Genomic DNA, 15,829 nt, shown 5'->3' with positions numbered 1-15,829 from the left:
ATCTTATCGGTCCTGTAAGTAGGTCTTATTTTCAGAGGATGTCTTATTTTCGGACAAACAGGGTAGTAGACTTTTCTTCAGAACTATGCAAATGAGGAAATGATGAAGAGACATCTTTAAAGTACTGAAAGAAAAAAAACTCAACTTAGAGTCTTAATCCAGTGAGAAAAATCTCTCAGAAATGAAAATGAAGTAAGGCTTTTCAGAAAAACAAGAGTTGAAGGAATTCCTTGCCAACAAATCTACACACTAACTAATGTTAAAGGAAGTTCTCCAGGTAGAAGAAAAATGATACAGATGGCAATTTAAATCTACACAGGGATGAAAAGTGCTAGAAATGCTAAATCTGCAGTTAAATACTATATCATTTAAGGGATAATTATCTGGAGAAAGTGAAAGACTGAATAAAGTGCATAGATTATTTATTATTAATGTTAATTTATTTGTTTGACATATGTGCCAAAGTAATATATTAACAGGGTAAATTGAATAAAGAATGTAAAGAATTTCTGTACTATCTTTGCAACTTTTCTACAAATCTAAACTTAAAAAGCTTAGTTAAAAATAATTTATTGCTTAGATCAGAATGTTTTATGGGTTTATAGCATAGGTAAAGCTAAGATGTATTACAACAGTAGCATAAAGGAAAATAAAGGGAAACAGAAGTAGATTGTAGTGTAGTTTTTATAACATGTGTGAAGTGGTTTATTATTTTAAGGTAGACTGTTATAAGTTAAAGATGTATATTGTAAACCCTAGTGTTTTGTGAAAATCCAAGGACAGTATAGACAAACCACCCTCCATACTGAGAGGGAACTGGGAGACCAAAGAATGACTCACACAAGACCAGTTTGACAAATTATTAGAAGTTACTTACTAGGATACTTGCTCGTGGGTGGCATAGGAATTTCTTCCACAGAAGCATTCTTGCATGCAAAATCAGCATTTCTCCTCCCTGTGGTATTGCCTTCAATCTCTTCCCATTAAGTAACACAAAGTTTTTATGTTGTATCTTTGCTTGTTCACAGTGAAACATACCATGTAGGTGCATTACTACCATCATATGCTGTCACACAACCCATGTTATGTAAATAATATTATAATTAGCATTGAGAGGTATAACAAGTTCACAAATTTGCCACTGTGTGCTTACGTTGACAGCACTGTACAGACAGATCAGTAAGGATTCATAACTTTGGCATATTAGTGTCTCACAACTGTGTTCATCTCAACATGTGGCGAAATCTTGCTGAGTGGTGTTCATTATTGTTTTTGCATATTTTTGTGTGCCATTACAAGAATGTCAGAGCTTGAATTAGAGCAACAAACAAACATTAAGTTTCTTGTTAAGTTTGGGTAATGTAGAAGTGAAATCAGGGATTTTTTAGTCCAAGTTTATGGAGATAATGTCATGAAGAAAACAGCAGTGTACAAATGGATTAAACATTTTTCTGAAGGGAGAGAAAGTGTCACTGTTGAATAGAGATCAGGGGAACCAGTAATGAGTAGAACTAATAATAACATTGCAAAAATTCATCAAATTGTGCATCAAAGTCATTGGCTGAGTCTGAGAAGCCCAGCAGACCAAGCAAACATCAATGGAGAAACAGGAAAATCTTAGCATGAGAAAGGTATGTGCAAAAATGGAGTCAAAGGATCTCAAAGGAAAGTCAGTTTGTGAAGACCTTTTTGGAGAGGCAAGACAATGTTTTTGGTCATGTTATCACTGGTGATGAAACATGAGTGTACCAAGATGACCCAGAAACAAAGATCAAAGTGCACAATGGAAGCCAGCCAATTCTCCATGACCAGAAAAAGTTCAAATCAAGAGTCAAAATGATGTTGCTAACCTTTTTTTGATATCAAAGGGATTACTCAGTTTGAATTTGTACCTACTAGACAGTTAATCAAGTTAACTATTTAGAAGTGCCAAAAAGTCTATGTGAAAAGGTTAGACAAAAACAATCTGAACTGGGTGGTGCCTGTGGCTCAGTGCGGCCATATAGTGAGGGTGGTGGGTTTGAACCTGGCCCCAGCCAAACTGCAATAAAAAAATAGCCGGGTGTTGTGGCAGGTGCCTGTAGTCCCAGCTGAGCGGGAGGCTGAGGCAAGTGAATCACCTAAGCCCAGGATTTGGAGGTTGCTGTGAGCTGTGACACCATGGCACTCTATCCAGGGTGACAAAGTGAGACTCTATCTCAAAAAAAAGGAAAGAAAAGAAAGAAATTAGTATGTGAAGAGCATGACAGGTGCACAGGACCAGCATGCAGGTGACTCTGCTAAAAGGCAGGAGTCATGGAGAACACGAAAATACTCCAGTGCTGATATGAAGATTTAAAACTCTTAATTAGTAAGACTCTTGTGGAATAAGAAAATATTTTTCACTCTACCGAGGGCAATAAACTAAGACTCTGTCTCAAAAAAAAAAAAAAAAAACCTGAACTTTTCACCAACCACTCAGGGCTCTTGCATCACAACAATGTACCAACTCAAACAACATTGTCTGTGCAGAAGTTTTTAGCTAGTAAGCAAATAACTGTATTGGAATACTCTCCCTACTCACCTGATTTGGCCCCCAACGACTTTTTTCTTTACTCAAAGATAAAGGAAATATTGAAAGGAAGACATTTTGATGATACTCAGGACATCATAGGTAATAGTGACAGCTCTGATGGCCATTTCAGAAAAAGAATTCCAAAATTGCTTTGAAGCAAGGACTAGGTGCTGATGTTGGTGCACAGCATCTCATGGGAGTACTTAGAAGGTAACCATGGTGATATTTAGCAATGAGTTATATAGCACTTTTTCTAGGGTGAGTTTGCAAACTTCATTGTCAGACCTCACAGAATTTTATGTAAATGTTATCTTACAGTATATAATCATTTTTGTCTTTTTTTCATTAAGCATGTTTTTAGAATTCATCCATGTTGAAATTCATATGAGTTCATTCTTTTATCAAGTCTGGTAATCTACTTTTTAATTGGGATGTTTAGACCATTTACATTTAATGTAGTTATTGTTACCACTGGATTTATGAGGTCTGACAATTGGGTTCACAAACTCATCCTAGAAAAAGTACTCACCTTGGCTATCTGGTGATTGTAGTGATATTTAACAATGAGGTTTATAGCACTTTTTCTCGGATGAGTTTGCGAACTTAATTGTTTGACCTTATATTAAGGGTAAAACAGAAAGCAAATCAATGGTTACTAGGGCCAGTAGTGGAGAAAGGAAATTGACTGAGGGGACCAGAGGGGCCTTTTAGGGTGATGAAGATGTTCTATATTATGATGGTGGTAGTGGTTCTATGATTCTTCATTTGTCAAAACTCATCTACTTATACATTGAAAATGTGTGAAATTTATTTATAAATAAATTTATTTTAACTTATTTATATTATCTCCATAAAACTGTTTGACATCACACAGCTATTTAATCATATGCATGAGAGAATTTAAAGAACATAAGCATAAATAATAAAAGTAAACCTGAGTAATAAAAAAGCATAAATAAAACTATTTTAAATGAAATGGGGGAAAATGCTGAAAAACAATAGATTCAAACCATTAGTTAATATGATATACAAAATAAGCTTTAATTATTCTTTTTTAATATATTTTGAAATTATTAGGTTGAATTAAAGCGAAAATACAACGATCATCATTCAAAATTGAGAGGTCTTTTATCTGGCCGTCAGTGGTATGAAATTCAAGCATATAGGGCCTTAAATCAGGCCCTAGGTAGGTAAGTGGAGTGAAATTTAATGTTACTGTAATATTATCTGTGACCAGGGCTAGATGTAGAACTAGTCTTGTTACTTTACTCTTTATAATAAATTTGGTAAAATTTTATTTAACTGGAGTTTTAGGAACTGATACGTTTTCTTTTTTCTTCCTCTTTTTTAGGGGAGGAGTTGGTATGTAGGTGAGAAATTAGTGTAGCCAGGTTAGTGGTGGAGAACAGATGGAGGGGGTGAATACAGGAGCTGAAAGGGAAACATCATCTGAAAAATGAAGAGAGGGAGAGAAATACAATACAGCATGAGGCCGATAGAGTGAAGGTCAGAAAGTATAGCAAGTTCAAAGAAAGACAGGAAGTAGAGCATTTTAGACCCCTTATCAGCCAGTGGTGATAGAAGGTTAAGTACTAGGATGCATTATGATTAGGACATTTTTGATCATTTAACTTATTAGAGATAGAGAAGTGATTTTCTGAAGTCCCCATAAGGGCCACCAAATGATAGATTTGGAAAATGCTCTCAGTTGGTACTATGTGCAGGACAAGAAAAGAAATTTTCTTAGGCCAACGTTAAGATATAAAAGTATAAGTTTATTTTATATTAGCGAAAGGGAAGAGGGGAGAGGTAAGAAAGAGAGAGAAGAGAGCAGGGAGTGAGTAACGGGAAGATGGGGGCAGGGAGAGAAAAAGCGAGAGAATGGTGTGGCCTCCCAAAGAAAGAAAAGAATGAATGCCAGCAGAAGTGATATATTTTCAAAGATAAACATCACATGTGGAAGTTGAAAAGAGTAAACAGAATAAATGAGAGTCAAAATAAAATTCATAATTTGCTAACATTTAAAGAAATGTTGTGATTGGTCAAATAATGAATGGCACATAAAGGTGCTAAATAAATGTTTATTAAAGGAAGTTTACCACCAAATTAAAAAGTTATATCTCGTGAACATCAAATCTAAGATGATGATTGATAGACATATTCCTCCCCCAATATGTCAGGGAATAAAGTTGATAAATTAGTCATGAGGAGGAGGTATTCTATTTACAGAGTTTACTTTCAATAATTGAAAGTATGTATATAGAATCCATGTATCTTTTACTTTTATCAAATACAAACAAAATGTCTTATACTACCAAGTGTGATCTTGTAGTTGCATAATTTTTTATTCAACTTCCAGGTAAAGAAGGCATCTAGCAAAAAAATATATATATTTGTTTTAATGTCATTTCTCAGGTTTAGATAACAATGTGATTGCAGTCTGTATTTTCTTCTGTCTTCTATGTTTGGTGATAATGTTGACAGGTAGCATTCAAATTGAAGGATATTGATTAATTAAAGAAAGAAAAAATAAAAGATTGGTTACTGTTTTGAGATGTAGAAATAGGCAATAGAGCATTTAGCAATTCAAGAAGGGTTAAAACAAGCCATGGTCATGGTACTAAAGAATTAACACCAACTAAACAGCATTTAATCCTAATACCCTATTTCCCCGAAAATAAGACATCCTCCAAAAATAAGACCTACTTACAGGAAAGATAAGACCTAGCGCATCTTTGGGTGCACACCTTAAAATAAGACACTGTCTTATTTTCGGGGAATCAGGGTAGATGGTGTAGCCTCCTGCACACCTAGGCTACATAATAGCCTATTGCTCCTAGTCTACGAACCTGTACAGTATGTTACTGTGCTGAATACTACAGGCAATTGTAACACAATGGTAACTATTTATGTCTCTAAACATATCCAAAAGTACAGTAAAAATACAATATAAAAAATAGTACAGCTTGATATGGCACTTACCATAAGTGGAGCTTTCAGGACTGGAAGCTGCTGTGGGTGAGTCAATGACTGAGTAATGAGTAAATGTGAAGGCCTAGGACACTCCTTAACACTACTATAGACTTTAAACACTGTACACTTAGGCTACACTAAATTTATTTAAAAATTTTTTTCTTCAATAATAAATTACCCTTAGCTTACCATAAATTTGTAAACTTACTTTTTTAACTTCTTGATTCTTTCATAGTAACAATTAGCTTAAAACATAAGTGCATTGTACAGCTGTACAAAAATATTTTCTTTATATCTTTATTCCATAACTTTTTTTCTATTTAAAGTTTTTTTTTTATTTTTAAACTTTTTTGTTAATAACTAAGACACAAAGCCCTAGGCCTATACAGGGTCAGGATCATCAGTATCACCTTGTTCTGTTGGAAAGTCTTCAAGGGCAATAAATAGTACGCACAGAGTTGTGTCTCCTATAACAATGCCTTCTTCTGGAATACCTCCTGAAGGACCTGCCTGAGGCTGTTATAGCTTTCTTTAAAAAGTAGTAAAAGCGAGGCCACTCTAATGATAAGAATTACAGTATAAGAAATACATAAACCAGTAACATAGTCATTTATTTTCATTATTAAGTATTATACCTAATTATATGTACTATAGTTTTATATGACTGGCAACACAGTAGGTTTGTTTACAGCAGCATCACCTAGAAACATGTAATGTGTTGCACTACAATGTTAGGAGGGCTAAGATGTCACTAAGCAGTAGGAATTTTTCAGCTCCATTATAATTGTATGGGTCCACTGTCATATATGCAGTTCATCATTGACTGAAATATCATTATGTGGCGCATGACTGCATCATGTTTCATATTGTAGGACATAAACATTCAACTTATAAACACTAATCAGTTCTTGTTCAACTTAAGATTTTATATTCTCTATTTGGAAAATTGTAACTAGTTTAACCATGTAATAATTATTTAACTAGTGAGGCTGTAAAGCATTTGGATAATTCATATAATGAAACAGGTTAAGTGTAGTGGCTGACACCTGTAATCCCACCACTTTGGAACTCCTGATAGGAAGATTGCTTGGGACCAGGAGTTTGAGACCAGCCTGAACAATTTAGCAGGACAAAAGTAGAAAAATTAGCTAACCGTGGCAGCTTGTGCCTGTAGCCTCTGCTACTCCAGAGGCTGAGGTAGGAGGGTCACTTGAGCCCAGGAATTTGAGGTTGTGGTGAGCTATGGTGATGCCATTGCACTCTAGCCTAAGCAATAGAGCGAGACCCTGTCTCAAGAAAGAAAAGAAAAGAAACAAGAGTAAAATCATGAAAACAGGACTATTTAACATATTTGCAGATCAACTAGACATCCCACAGCTAACCATAATCTGAGTTAGCCAAATCCAGAATTTAGATTTTTCTGAAGTATCTCATGTACTCACATTAGCACATTTGCACACTAACATAACAGATTGTGTCAGACAGAGTTGAGATTTACATATAACTGATAGCACAGGACCATAACAACTGGATTTAAGTCCCAGAACACATCACCCATTCCCTTCCCCATTTCAGAATGGTATTCTGCAGGTGTTTTTCTTCAAACTGAGTGATTCAGTTCTATGGGTTAAGCTGACATCTGCTGCCCTTTACTACCTAGAAATCCCATTTTTACTTGGAAACAAGTTTCACTGCAAGTTGTTACTAAAGCATTTCATCTGCTTATTTTGTCTCTCCCTGATGATTGAACTGTTTTGATTGAATTTTAATATTCAGCTGATAGTTTCTTGGGGAGCTGAATATGTATTTGAATGTATTTATGTTCATTCGTTCTTTACAAGGTTTTTGTTTCTAATCCTTATCTTAAACATTGTTATTGTTATTTAAAAAAATGTAATATCAAATGAACTAGCTATGTGCACTATTAAAAAGTAAAAACATTAAAAAAAGAAAAGGTGGGGCGGCACCTGTGGCTCAGTCGGTAGGATGCCGGCCCCATATACCGAGGGTGGCGGGTTCAAACCCTGCCCCGGCCAAACTGCAACCAAAAAATAGCCGGGCGTTGTGGCGGGCGCCTGTAGTCCCAGCTACTCGGGAGGCGGAGGCAAGAGAATCGCTTAAGCCCAGGAGTTGGAGGTTGCTGTGAGCTGTGTGAGGCCACGGCATTCTACCGAGGGCCATAAAGTGAGACTCTGTCTCTACAAAAAAAAAAATAAAAATAAAAATAAAAAAAGAAAGAAAGAAATCAAATAAAAACATTAAAAAAAAAAAAAAGAAAAGCTGAATGTGGTTTTACATGCCTGTAGTTTAGTTCTAGCTACTACAGAGGCTGAGCCAGGAGTATCACTGGAGGCAATAGAAAGAGACCCTGTCTCTAAAAAATTTAAGAAGCGCCTGTGGCTCAGTGAGTAGGGCACCAGCCCCATGTACCTAGGGGTGGCGGGTTCAAACCTGCAGCCAAACTGCAACAACAACAACAAAAAATAAATAGCCAGCGTTGTGGCAGGCACCTGTAGTCCCAACTACTTGGGAGGCTGAGGCAAGAGAATCGCCTAAGCCCAACAGTTGGAGGTTGCTGTGAGCTGTGACACCACGGCATTCTACGTAGGGCGACAAAGTGAGACTGTGTCTCTAAACAAATAAATAAATAATTTAAGAAACAAGTTTAAGGGGCAGCGCCTGTGGCTCAAGGAGTAGGGCCCTGGCCCCATATACCAGGGTTGGCAGGTTCGAGCCCAGCCCTAGCCAAAACTGCAAAAAAGAAAAGGAAACAAGTTCAATAAATAAATAAATCTTCAGTGATGAAAGTCAATAAGAACCTCCACATTCATACATGGAAAAGCCCAGGACTTGGCCCACTCTAAAGTATCAATGAAAGTAAGGTCATAAATGTCTGCAAATTGGTCTTATTCCTACCAAGTTACCCTACAGCAAAACCTTCCGGCCTCTGAGCCCCACCCATAGTTACAGAGCTGCTGATCAGGGTTGTAGTAACTTTCTCTTAAGTAAGTGCAGAGTCTTCAGGAGATATTCAAAAGAAACCTCTAACATGAAAAATAAATCAAAACAATAGCAAACCAATTCCAATGATACAAAAACAGAAAACAGAAGCAGTACTATAAAATAGGACAAGGATTGGTCCTGAACTTTTCTTTTTTTTTTTTTTTTTTTTTTTTTTTTTTTTTTTTTTGGCCGGGGCTGGGTTTGAACTCACCACCTCCGGCATATGGGACCGGCACCCTACTCCTTGAGCCACAGGTGCTGCCCGCTGAACTTTTCCAGTGACAGAAAAGACAGGTGTCCTACAAAAGATTAGGGAATCAGAATTGTAGCAAACTTCTGAAAAGCAATATTGAAAGCTAAAAGGTAGAGAAATTTATCTTCAAATTTTTTAGGGAAATTTTTGACTTACAATTCAAAATACCAATGAACTAGCTGGAATAACTATATTAATCTCAGTAGAATTCAGGGTAAATAAAATTAGTAGGGATAAAAAAGGGCATTATAGATGATAAAAGGGCCAATTCACCAAGAAGACTTAGCAATCCTAAACGTGTATGCGCCTAAAACAAGGTTTCAAAATACATGAAGCAAAAACTGACAGATCTGAAGAGAGAAATAGAAAATCCACTTTATTTTAGTAATTTTTCTACTAGGAACTAGTAGACAATCTTTATTAGTTTTACAGAAGATTTGAACAATATTATTAACCTTTAGGATTGAATTGACAATACGGAACACATCACTTAACAACAGGAAAATAAATATTTATTTCAAATGCAGATGGAATAGTCCCAATGTAGACCACCATTGTCTCTGGCTAACTGTTAAATCAGTATGTTAAGTTTGTTCTCTGATCATAATAGAATTAAACATTTAAACTGGAAATCAATAACAGAAAAATGTTGAAATACTTGGGCATTAATCAAGATACTTCTAAATAATCTATAGATAGGAAGTCTTAAGTAAAGTTGAGAATATTTTGAACTGATCAAAAATGAAAACACAGCATATCAAAACCTGAAGACTGCAGCTAAAGCAGTGCTCAGAGGAAAATTTATATCATTAAACTCTTACTTTAGAAAAGAAGAAAGATCTCAAATCAATGATCTGAGTTTCTACCTTAAGCAACTTGAAAAAGAAGAGCAAAATAAATGTAAAGCAAACAAAAAAGGAAATAAAACAAGTATAAATCACCAACGAAATTGAAAACAAACAAAAAAAAGGATATCAAACTAGAATCAGGCTCTTGAAAAGATCAGTAAAATTGATAAAGCTGTAGCAAAATTGACAAAGAAAAAAAGAAAAGCCACATTACTAACATCAGGAATAAAAGAAGCGATATTACTACAGATTCCACAAAGTAAAAGGATAATAAGAGAATACTGTGAATAGTTCTAATATGTATACATTTGATAACTCAGATGAAACGGACTATAAATTCTCAAACTCACAAAATAACAAAACTCACCTAAGATGAAATAGATAACATTTCTTTCCTCTATGAAAGAAATTGAATTATAGTTTTAAATCTTCTGAAAAAATTCTCCACACAGATGGGTTCACTAGCAAGTATTACCAAACATTTAAAGACTAGCACCTATTCTACATGATCACTTCCAGAATATTCTCTTCCCAGTTTATTTTATGAGACCAACCACTGAAACCAAGTGAAAACTATACAAGAGCAAAGAGCAAAAGAAAAATGAGAAGACATTTATAGACTAATATCCCTCCTGAACATTGCTAAAGATGTTCTTAAAATATTAGCAAATTGGATGAGGTTCTCAAAACAGACGAAGAACTCTGAAAGTTCTAAAAGCAATGAGAAAATAGGCAAGAGGAGTTTAGAATCAATTTTACAACAACTGTAGCTATTAACCAAAGGCTACAGTATTTCCAGAAAGCATTTATTTATGAAAAATGATTGAATGTCATCACAGTGAGTTTTGTGGCATTTTAACTTGTTCAATCCGCCACCCTCTAACCCCAACCCCAACCCTGCCCCAAATTCACAGTAGTCTTAAAAACCAGCAGTCTGAAATCCCAGTGAAAGCCAGCAACCTGACAGTCACTAGAAGGGGCAAAATGGGGCTGGAGTGCATTCCCAGAAAATTGCCATTATAAGACCTGTCCTTTGGAAGACCCTACTCACAAAGCTATCTTTATTTGACCTGACTCAGAACTCAGCCAGGCAATTGTCTAACTTTATAGTTGCTGAGACAATGAATGACATTTGGGGCATTTAAGAGGCTAGCTAAGAAAAAAAAGAAAAAGCTGAGAAATGAGATGTCCCTGGAAGGCTTTTAAAAGCTATGACATATTCCTGGGAGCCTCCAGGCAAAGAATGGGAGATAGACAGATCCTAGACATTTAAGGATATCTCTTTCTTATCAGTAGCTGACTACTAATCTAACCAAGCAGTCTTCAATGGCCACATAAGACTTTGCAAAATTATTCCAGAAAAGTCACAACAAAAAACTTTGAGGAGGAAAAAGAAGCTTACTTCTCTAAATACTCTGTGCTGATTATGCCCCTCTGCTCCAAAGAAGCTGATTTCTAGACTTGCCACAAAATATTATTTAGCCAGACATAGTAGCTCACACCTATAAATCCCAGCACTTTGGAGGCCAAGACAGGAGGATCACTGGAGGCCAGGAGTTCAGACCTAGACTAGACACTATAGCAAGACCCCATATCTACAAAATAACGTTCTTTAAAAAATTAGTTGGGCATGGTGGCACCTGCCTGCAGTCCTAGTTACTCTGAAGGCTGAGACCAGAGGATCACCTGAGCCTAGGGGTTTGAGGCTATAATGAACTATGATCATCCTACTGCATTCCAGCCTAGAATAGAGTAAGACTCTGTCTCAAAAAAAAAAAAGAAAGAAAGCTATTTTCAACAACAATTATGGCAAAGAAAGAAAAAAAGTATATCCATATACGGGGGGGGGGGGGGGACAGAATAATCAATAGAAACTGAGGAAGCCCAAGCATTTTAAGACATTTTACTTAGTACATAAAGCTAGTTTAAATACGTTTAAGAACTATAGGAAACTAAGGAAACTATAACAAAGGAACTATAGTAAATTATGGGAATGATGTCTTGCCTCACCAATTAGAGAATATCAATGACAAGATATTCTTCACATGAAATCAACAGATAGTAGAATTCCTGAACAAAACTAAACCAACAACTCCAAACAAACCTAGCAGACATCTGATAGCACACTTCACTCAACAACAGCAGAATATACATTCTTCCCGAGTAACATGGCACATTCTTCAGGATAGACCCTAGGTTAGGCCATAAAATAAGTTTCCGTAAGTTTTAGAAGGAGGTTGAAATCATTAAAAGTATCTTTTTGACCACTAAGAATGAGATTAGAAATCAGTAACAGAAGGAAAAATGGAAAACTCAACCAATACGTGGAAATTCAATCACACACTCTTTAAACGACCAGTGGGTTAAAGAAGAAATCATAAGAGAAATTGGAAAATACTCTAGTTTTGGAAATTGAATAGTGTTATTCATAATAGTCCAAAACTGGAAACAAGGCAATTGTCTATTAACTTATGAATGAAGTACTGACACAAGACAATTGAGTGGATCTTGAAGACATCACTAAGTGAAACAAGCCAGATACAAAATGCTACATATTATATAATTCCAGTTAAATTAAATGTATAGAATAGGCAGATCTTTAGGGACAGAAAGCTTATTAGTTGTTGCCAGGGTTAATGGGGAGTAATTAGGATAATTTGGATATACTGCTAATTGGCACAGGGTTTCTTTTGAGGGCAAAGAAAATATTCTGGAATGAGTAATGCTATAGGTTGTACAACCTTGTAAATATACTAAAAACTGTTAAATTGAACACTTTAAATTTTTTTAGTAAGGGTTTTTTTGAGAGTCTCATGCTTTGTTGCTCTTGGTAGAGTGCTGTGGCATCATAGCTCACAACAACCTCAAACTGTTGGGTTCGAGCAATCCTCTTGCCTCAGCCTCCCAAGCAGCTGGGACTACAGGCACCTACCACAATGCCTGGCTATTTTTAGAGATGGGAATCTCTCTTTTTGCTCAGGCTGGTGTTGAACTCCTGAGCTCAAGCAATCCACCCGCCTCGGCCTCAAGGATGAACCAACATGCCCAGCCTAAATAATTGTTTTAAAATAGAAATTTTTTAAATACTAACAAATTGAATCTAACAATCTATAAAAAGAATAAGGAACCACGACTACATATGGTTAACCTAGGACTATAAGGCTGGTTCAATATTTGAAAATGAACCAACGTGATTCCCTATATTAGCACTTGAAAGAAGAAAAACTACATGATGATATCAATTGAATTTTAAAATATTTTTGACAAAATTATGTGTTCCATCATAATAAAAACTCTAATCAAACTAGTAAAAAGGACATCTACATAAAACATGAAATTATTAGTAATACTTAAGGTAAAAACTAATCTTTGTAGTTAAGATGGTCTTAGAAAATATTTTCTATAATCTTGATTTAAAAATAAAATGTATAGAACATTTTTTGCTAGAAGTTATCAGTAGTTGGCAGAAGTAGAAAATTTTTTTATAGATCTATTTTGGTACATTGCATTGGGTAGCTTCTATAACTTGGCATAACAAATTGATTAAAGGAATATATAACTGACACATTAAATTTTTAAATTTCTGTCTCATTGAAAATCTGGCTTTTATTTTCTATGTTACAATTAATTTATGTTCCCACTATTTTTTTTGTAGGTGTATTCGACACAGGAATGATTGGGGAGCTCTTATTCTGGTGGATGATCGCTTCAGGAGTAACCCAAATCGCTATATATCTGGTAAGATTCACAGCTCAGCTTACAATAAAATGTAGTAACAAGCTGTGGTTTTTGTTTTAAAAACACATAATATGAGATCTGTTTTCTTAACAGCTTTTTAAGTGTATAGTACAATACTGTTAACCATAGCAGAATATTGTACAGCAGATATGCCAAACTTTTTAATTTTGTGTAACTAAAATGTTACACAAATTGAACGCTAATGCCCCATCCCTCCTCTCCCCTCATCCACTGGCAACCATCATTGCACTATCTGCTTCTGTGAGTTTTACTACTTTATGTACTTCATATAACTTTAATAATGCAGTGTGTCCTTCTGTGACTAGCTCATATCACTTAGCCTAATATCCTCAAGGTTCATTCATGTTGTTGTATCTGACAAGATTTCCTTTTCTATAGCTGAATATTTTATGAATACATTTAATTGTATGTGTACATTATACCATATTTTATATTACATCTGTCAGTAGACATTTAAGTTGTTTCTGCCTCTTGGATATTGAGAACAATGCTGCAGTGAACATGGGATGCAGCTATTTCTTGAAGATCCTGATTTCAATTTGGTGGATCACATGGTAGTTGAAGTTTTAGTTTTTTGAGGAACCTTCATACCAGTCTTCATAGCAACTGCATTGTTGGGCATTCCAGTTTCTCCACATCCTCCCTAATGCTTGTTATTTTCTTTTTTCTTTTCTCTTCTTCTATCTTAAATCTTTTTTTTGTTTGTTTTTGGACACTAACAATCCTAATAGGAATGAGATGATATCTCACTTCATTGTGGATTTATTTGGTTTGCATTTCCCTGATTAGTGATGTTGAGCACCTTTTCATCTACCTGTTAGCCATCTGTATGTCTTCTTTGAAGACTTGGGTTCAATTTATGTTCCCACCTTAACCTCCTGAGTAGCTGTAGTTGTGTGCCTGCCACTGCACCCAGCTAATTTTTCTATTTTGGGGACAGAAAAGGTATCATTCTTACTCACACTGGTCTCAAACTCCTGATCTCAAGAGATCCTCCTGCCTCGGCCTCCCAGAGTGCTAGGATTACAGGAGTGAGCTACAACACCCAGCCTTGTAGTTTTCTTATAGTGTCTCTTTCTGACTTTGCTGTCAGGGAAACATTGGCCTCTTAAACTAAGTTTTGGAAGTATTCACACTTCTGTTGTTTATAGGAAGAATTTTGAGAAGGATTGGCATTGATTCTTCTTTTAATGTTTGGTAAAACTCATTGGTAAAGTCATCTGGTATTGGACTATTATTTGTTGGGATATTTTTGATTACTGATTCAACTAGTTACAGGCGTATTCAGATTTTCTATTTCTTTATAACTTAATTTTGGTAGATTGTATGTTTTTAGTAATTCATCCATTTCTTCTGTTAAATTTATTGGCATATCATTTTTAGAGTTAGTATCTTATAATCCTTTATTTCTGCAGCATCAATGTAATGTCTTCTCTTTCATTTATGATTTTGTTTGAATCATTTCTTTTTTTCTCAATTAGTCTTATTCAAGGTTTATCAAATTTGTTGATCTTTTTAAAAAATCAACTCTTATTTTTGTTGATATATTCTGTTATTTTTCCATTGTCTATTTATTTCTGCTCTAATCTTTATTATTTCCCTCCTTCTGCCAATATTAGTTGTTTGTATTTAGTTTCTTGAGCTGTAGACTTGGATTACTTATTGAGATATTCCTTTTTTAATTTAGGTATTTGCCATTATAAACTCTCCTCTTAGTACTACTTTTGCTGCATTCCCTACTTTTGGTATGTTGTGTTTTTATTTTCATTGCCATGAAAATTTTTTCTATATCCTTTGTGATTTCTTCTTTTTTTTTTGGTTTTTGGCCGGGGCTGGGTTTGAACCCGCCACCTCCGGCATATGGGACTGGTGCCCTACTCCTTGAGCCACAGGCGCCGCCCGTGATTTCTTCTTTGACCACTTCATTGGTTGTTCAAGAGTGTTGTTTAACTTCTACATATTTTTTAATTCTCCAGTTCTTTTCTGCTGTTTCTAATTTCCTGAATTCTAATTTCATTCTATTATGGTAGATACTTGATATGATTTCAGTCTTCTCAAATTTATCAGGGGAAAGGGAGGGCAGGGAGGGGGTGGTGGGTAGAGGGAAGGGGATTGGTGGGATTACACCAGCGGTGCATCTTACCAGGGTATATGTGAAACTTGGTAAACTGTGAAGCTAGTGAATGATGCCCCATGATTATATCAATGTACACAGCTATGATTTAATTAAAAAAAAAAAAAAAGACTTGTTTTGTAACCCAACATGTGAACTGTCCTAGGAAATCGTCCATATACACTTGAGAAGAATGTGTATTCTGCTGCTTTAAAGGGAAATGTTCTGTACATATTAGTTAGATCCGTTTGGTCTATAATGGTTTATTTTTTATTTTTCAGACACAGGATAAAGAAGAGCTACAATGTTCTTTAGTCTTTTGTTTC

At 35.4% G+C, this 15,829-nt stretch overlaps 1 protein-coding gene across 1 annotated transcript in view; it reads left to right on the top strand.

The window, feature by feature from the left end:
* Window positions 1–15,829, top strand: part of BRIP1 (BRCA1 interacting helicase 1) — a 246,786-nt gene that overhangs the window by 216,366 nt on the left and 14,591 nt on the right. The window contains exons 17-18 of the mRNA XM_053569091.1: window positions 3,632–3,744; window positions 13,287–13,369. Coding sequence (XP_053425066.1) covers window positions 3,632–3,744; window positions 13,287–13,369 — 196 coding nt within the window. The remainder of the gene's footprint in view (window positions 1–3,631; window positions 3,745–13,286; window positions 13,370–15,829) is intronic.

The sequence above is a fragment of the Nycticebus coucang genome, chromosome 18 (genome assembly GCF_027406575.1).
Source record: "Nycticebus coucang isolate mNycCou1 chromosome 18, mNycCou1.pri, whole genome shotgun sequence".
Taxonomy (NCBI): Eukaryota; Metazoa; Chordata; class Mammalia; order Primates; family Lorisidae; genus Nycticebus; species Nycticebus coucang.
Note: the sequence above shows the minus strand (reverse complement) of the source record. Positions and strands in the feature narration are given on the sequence as shown.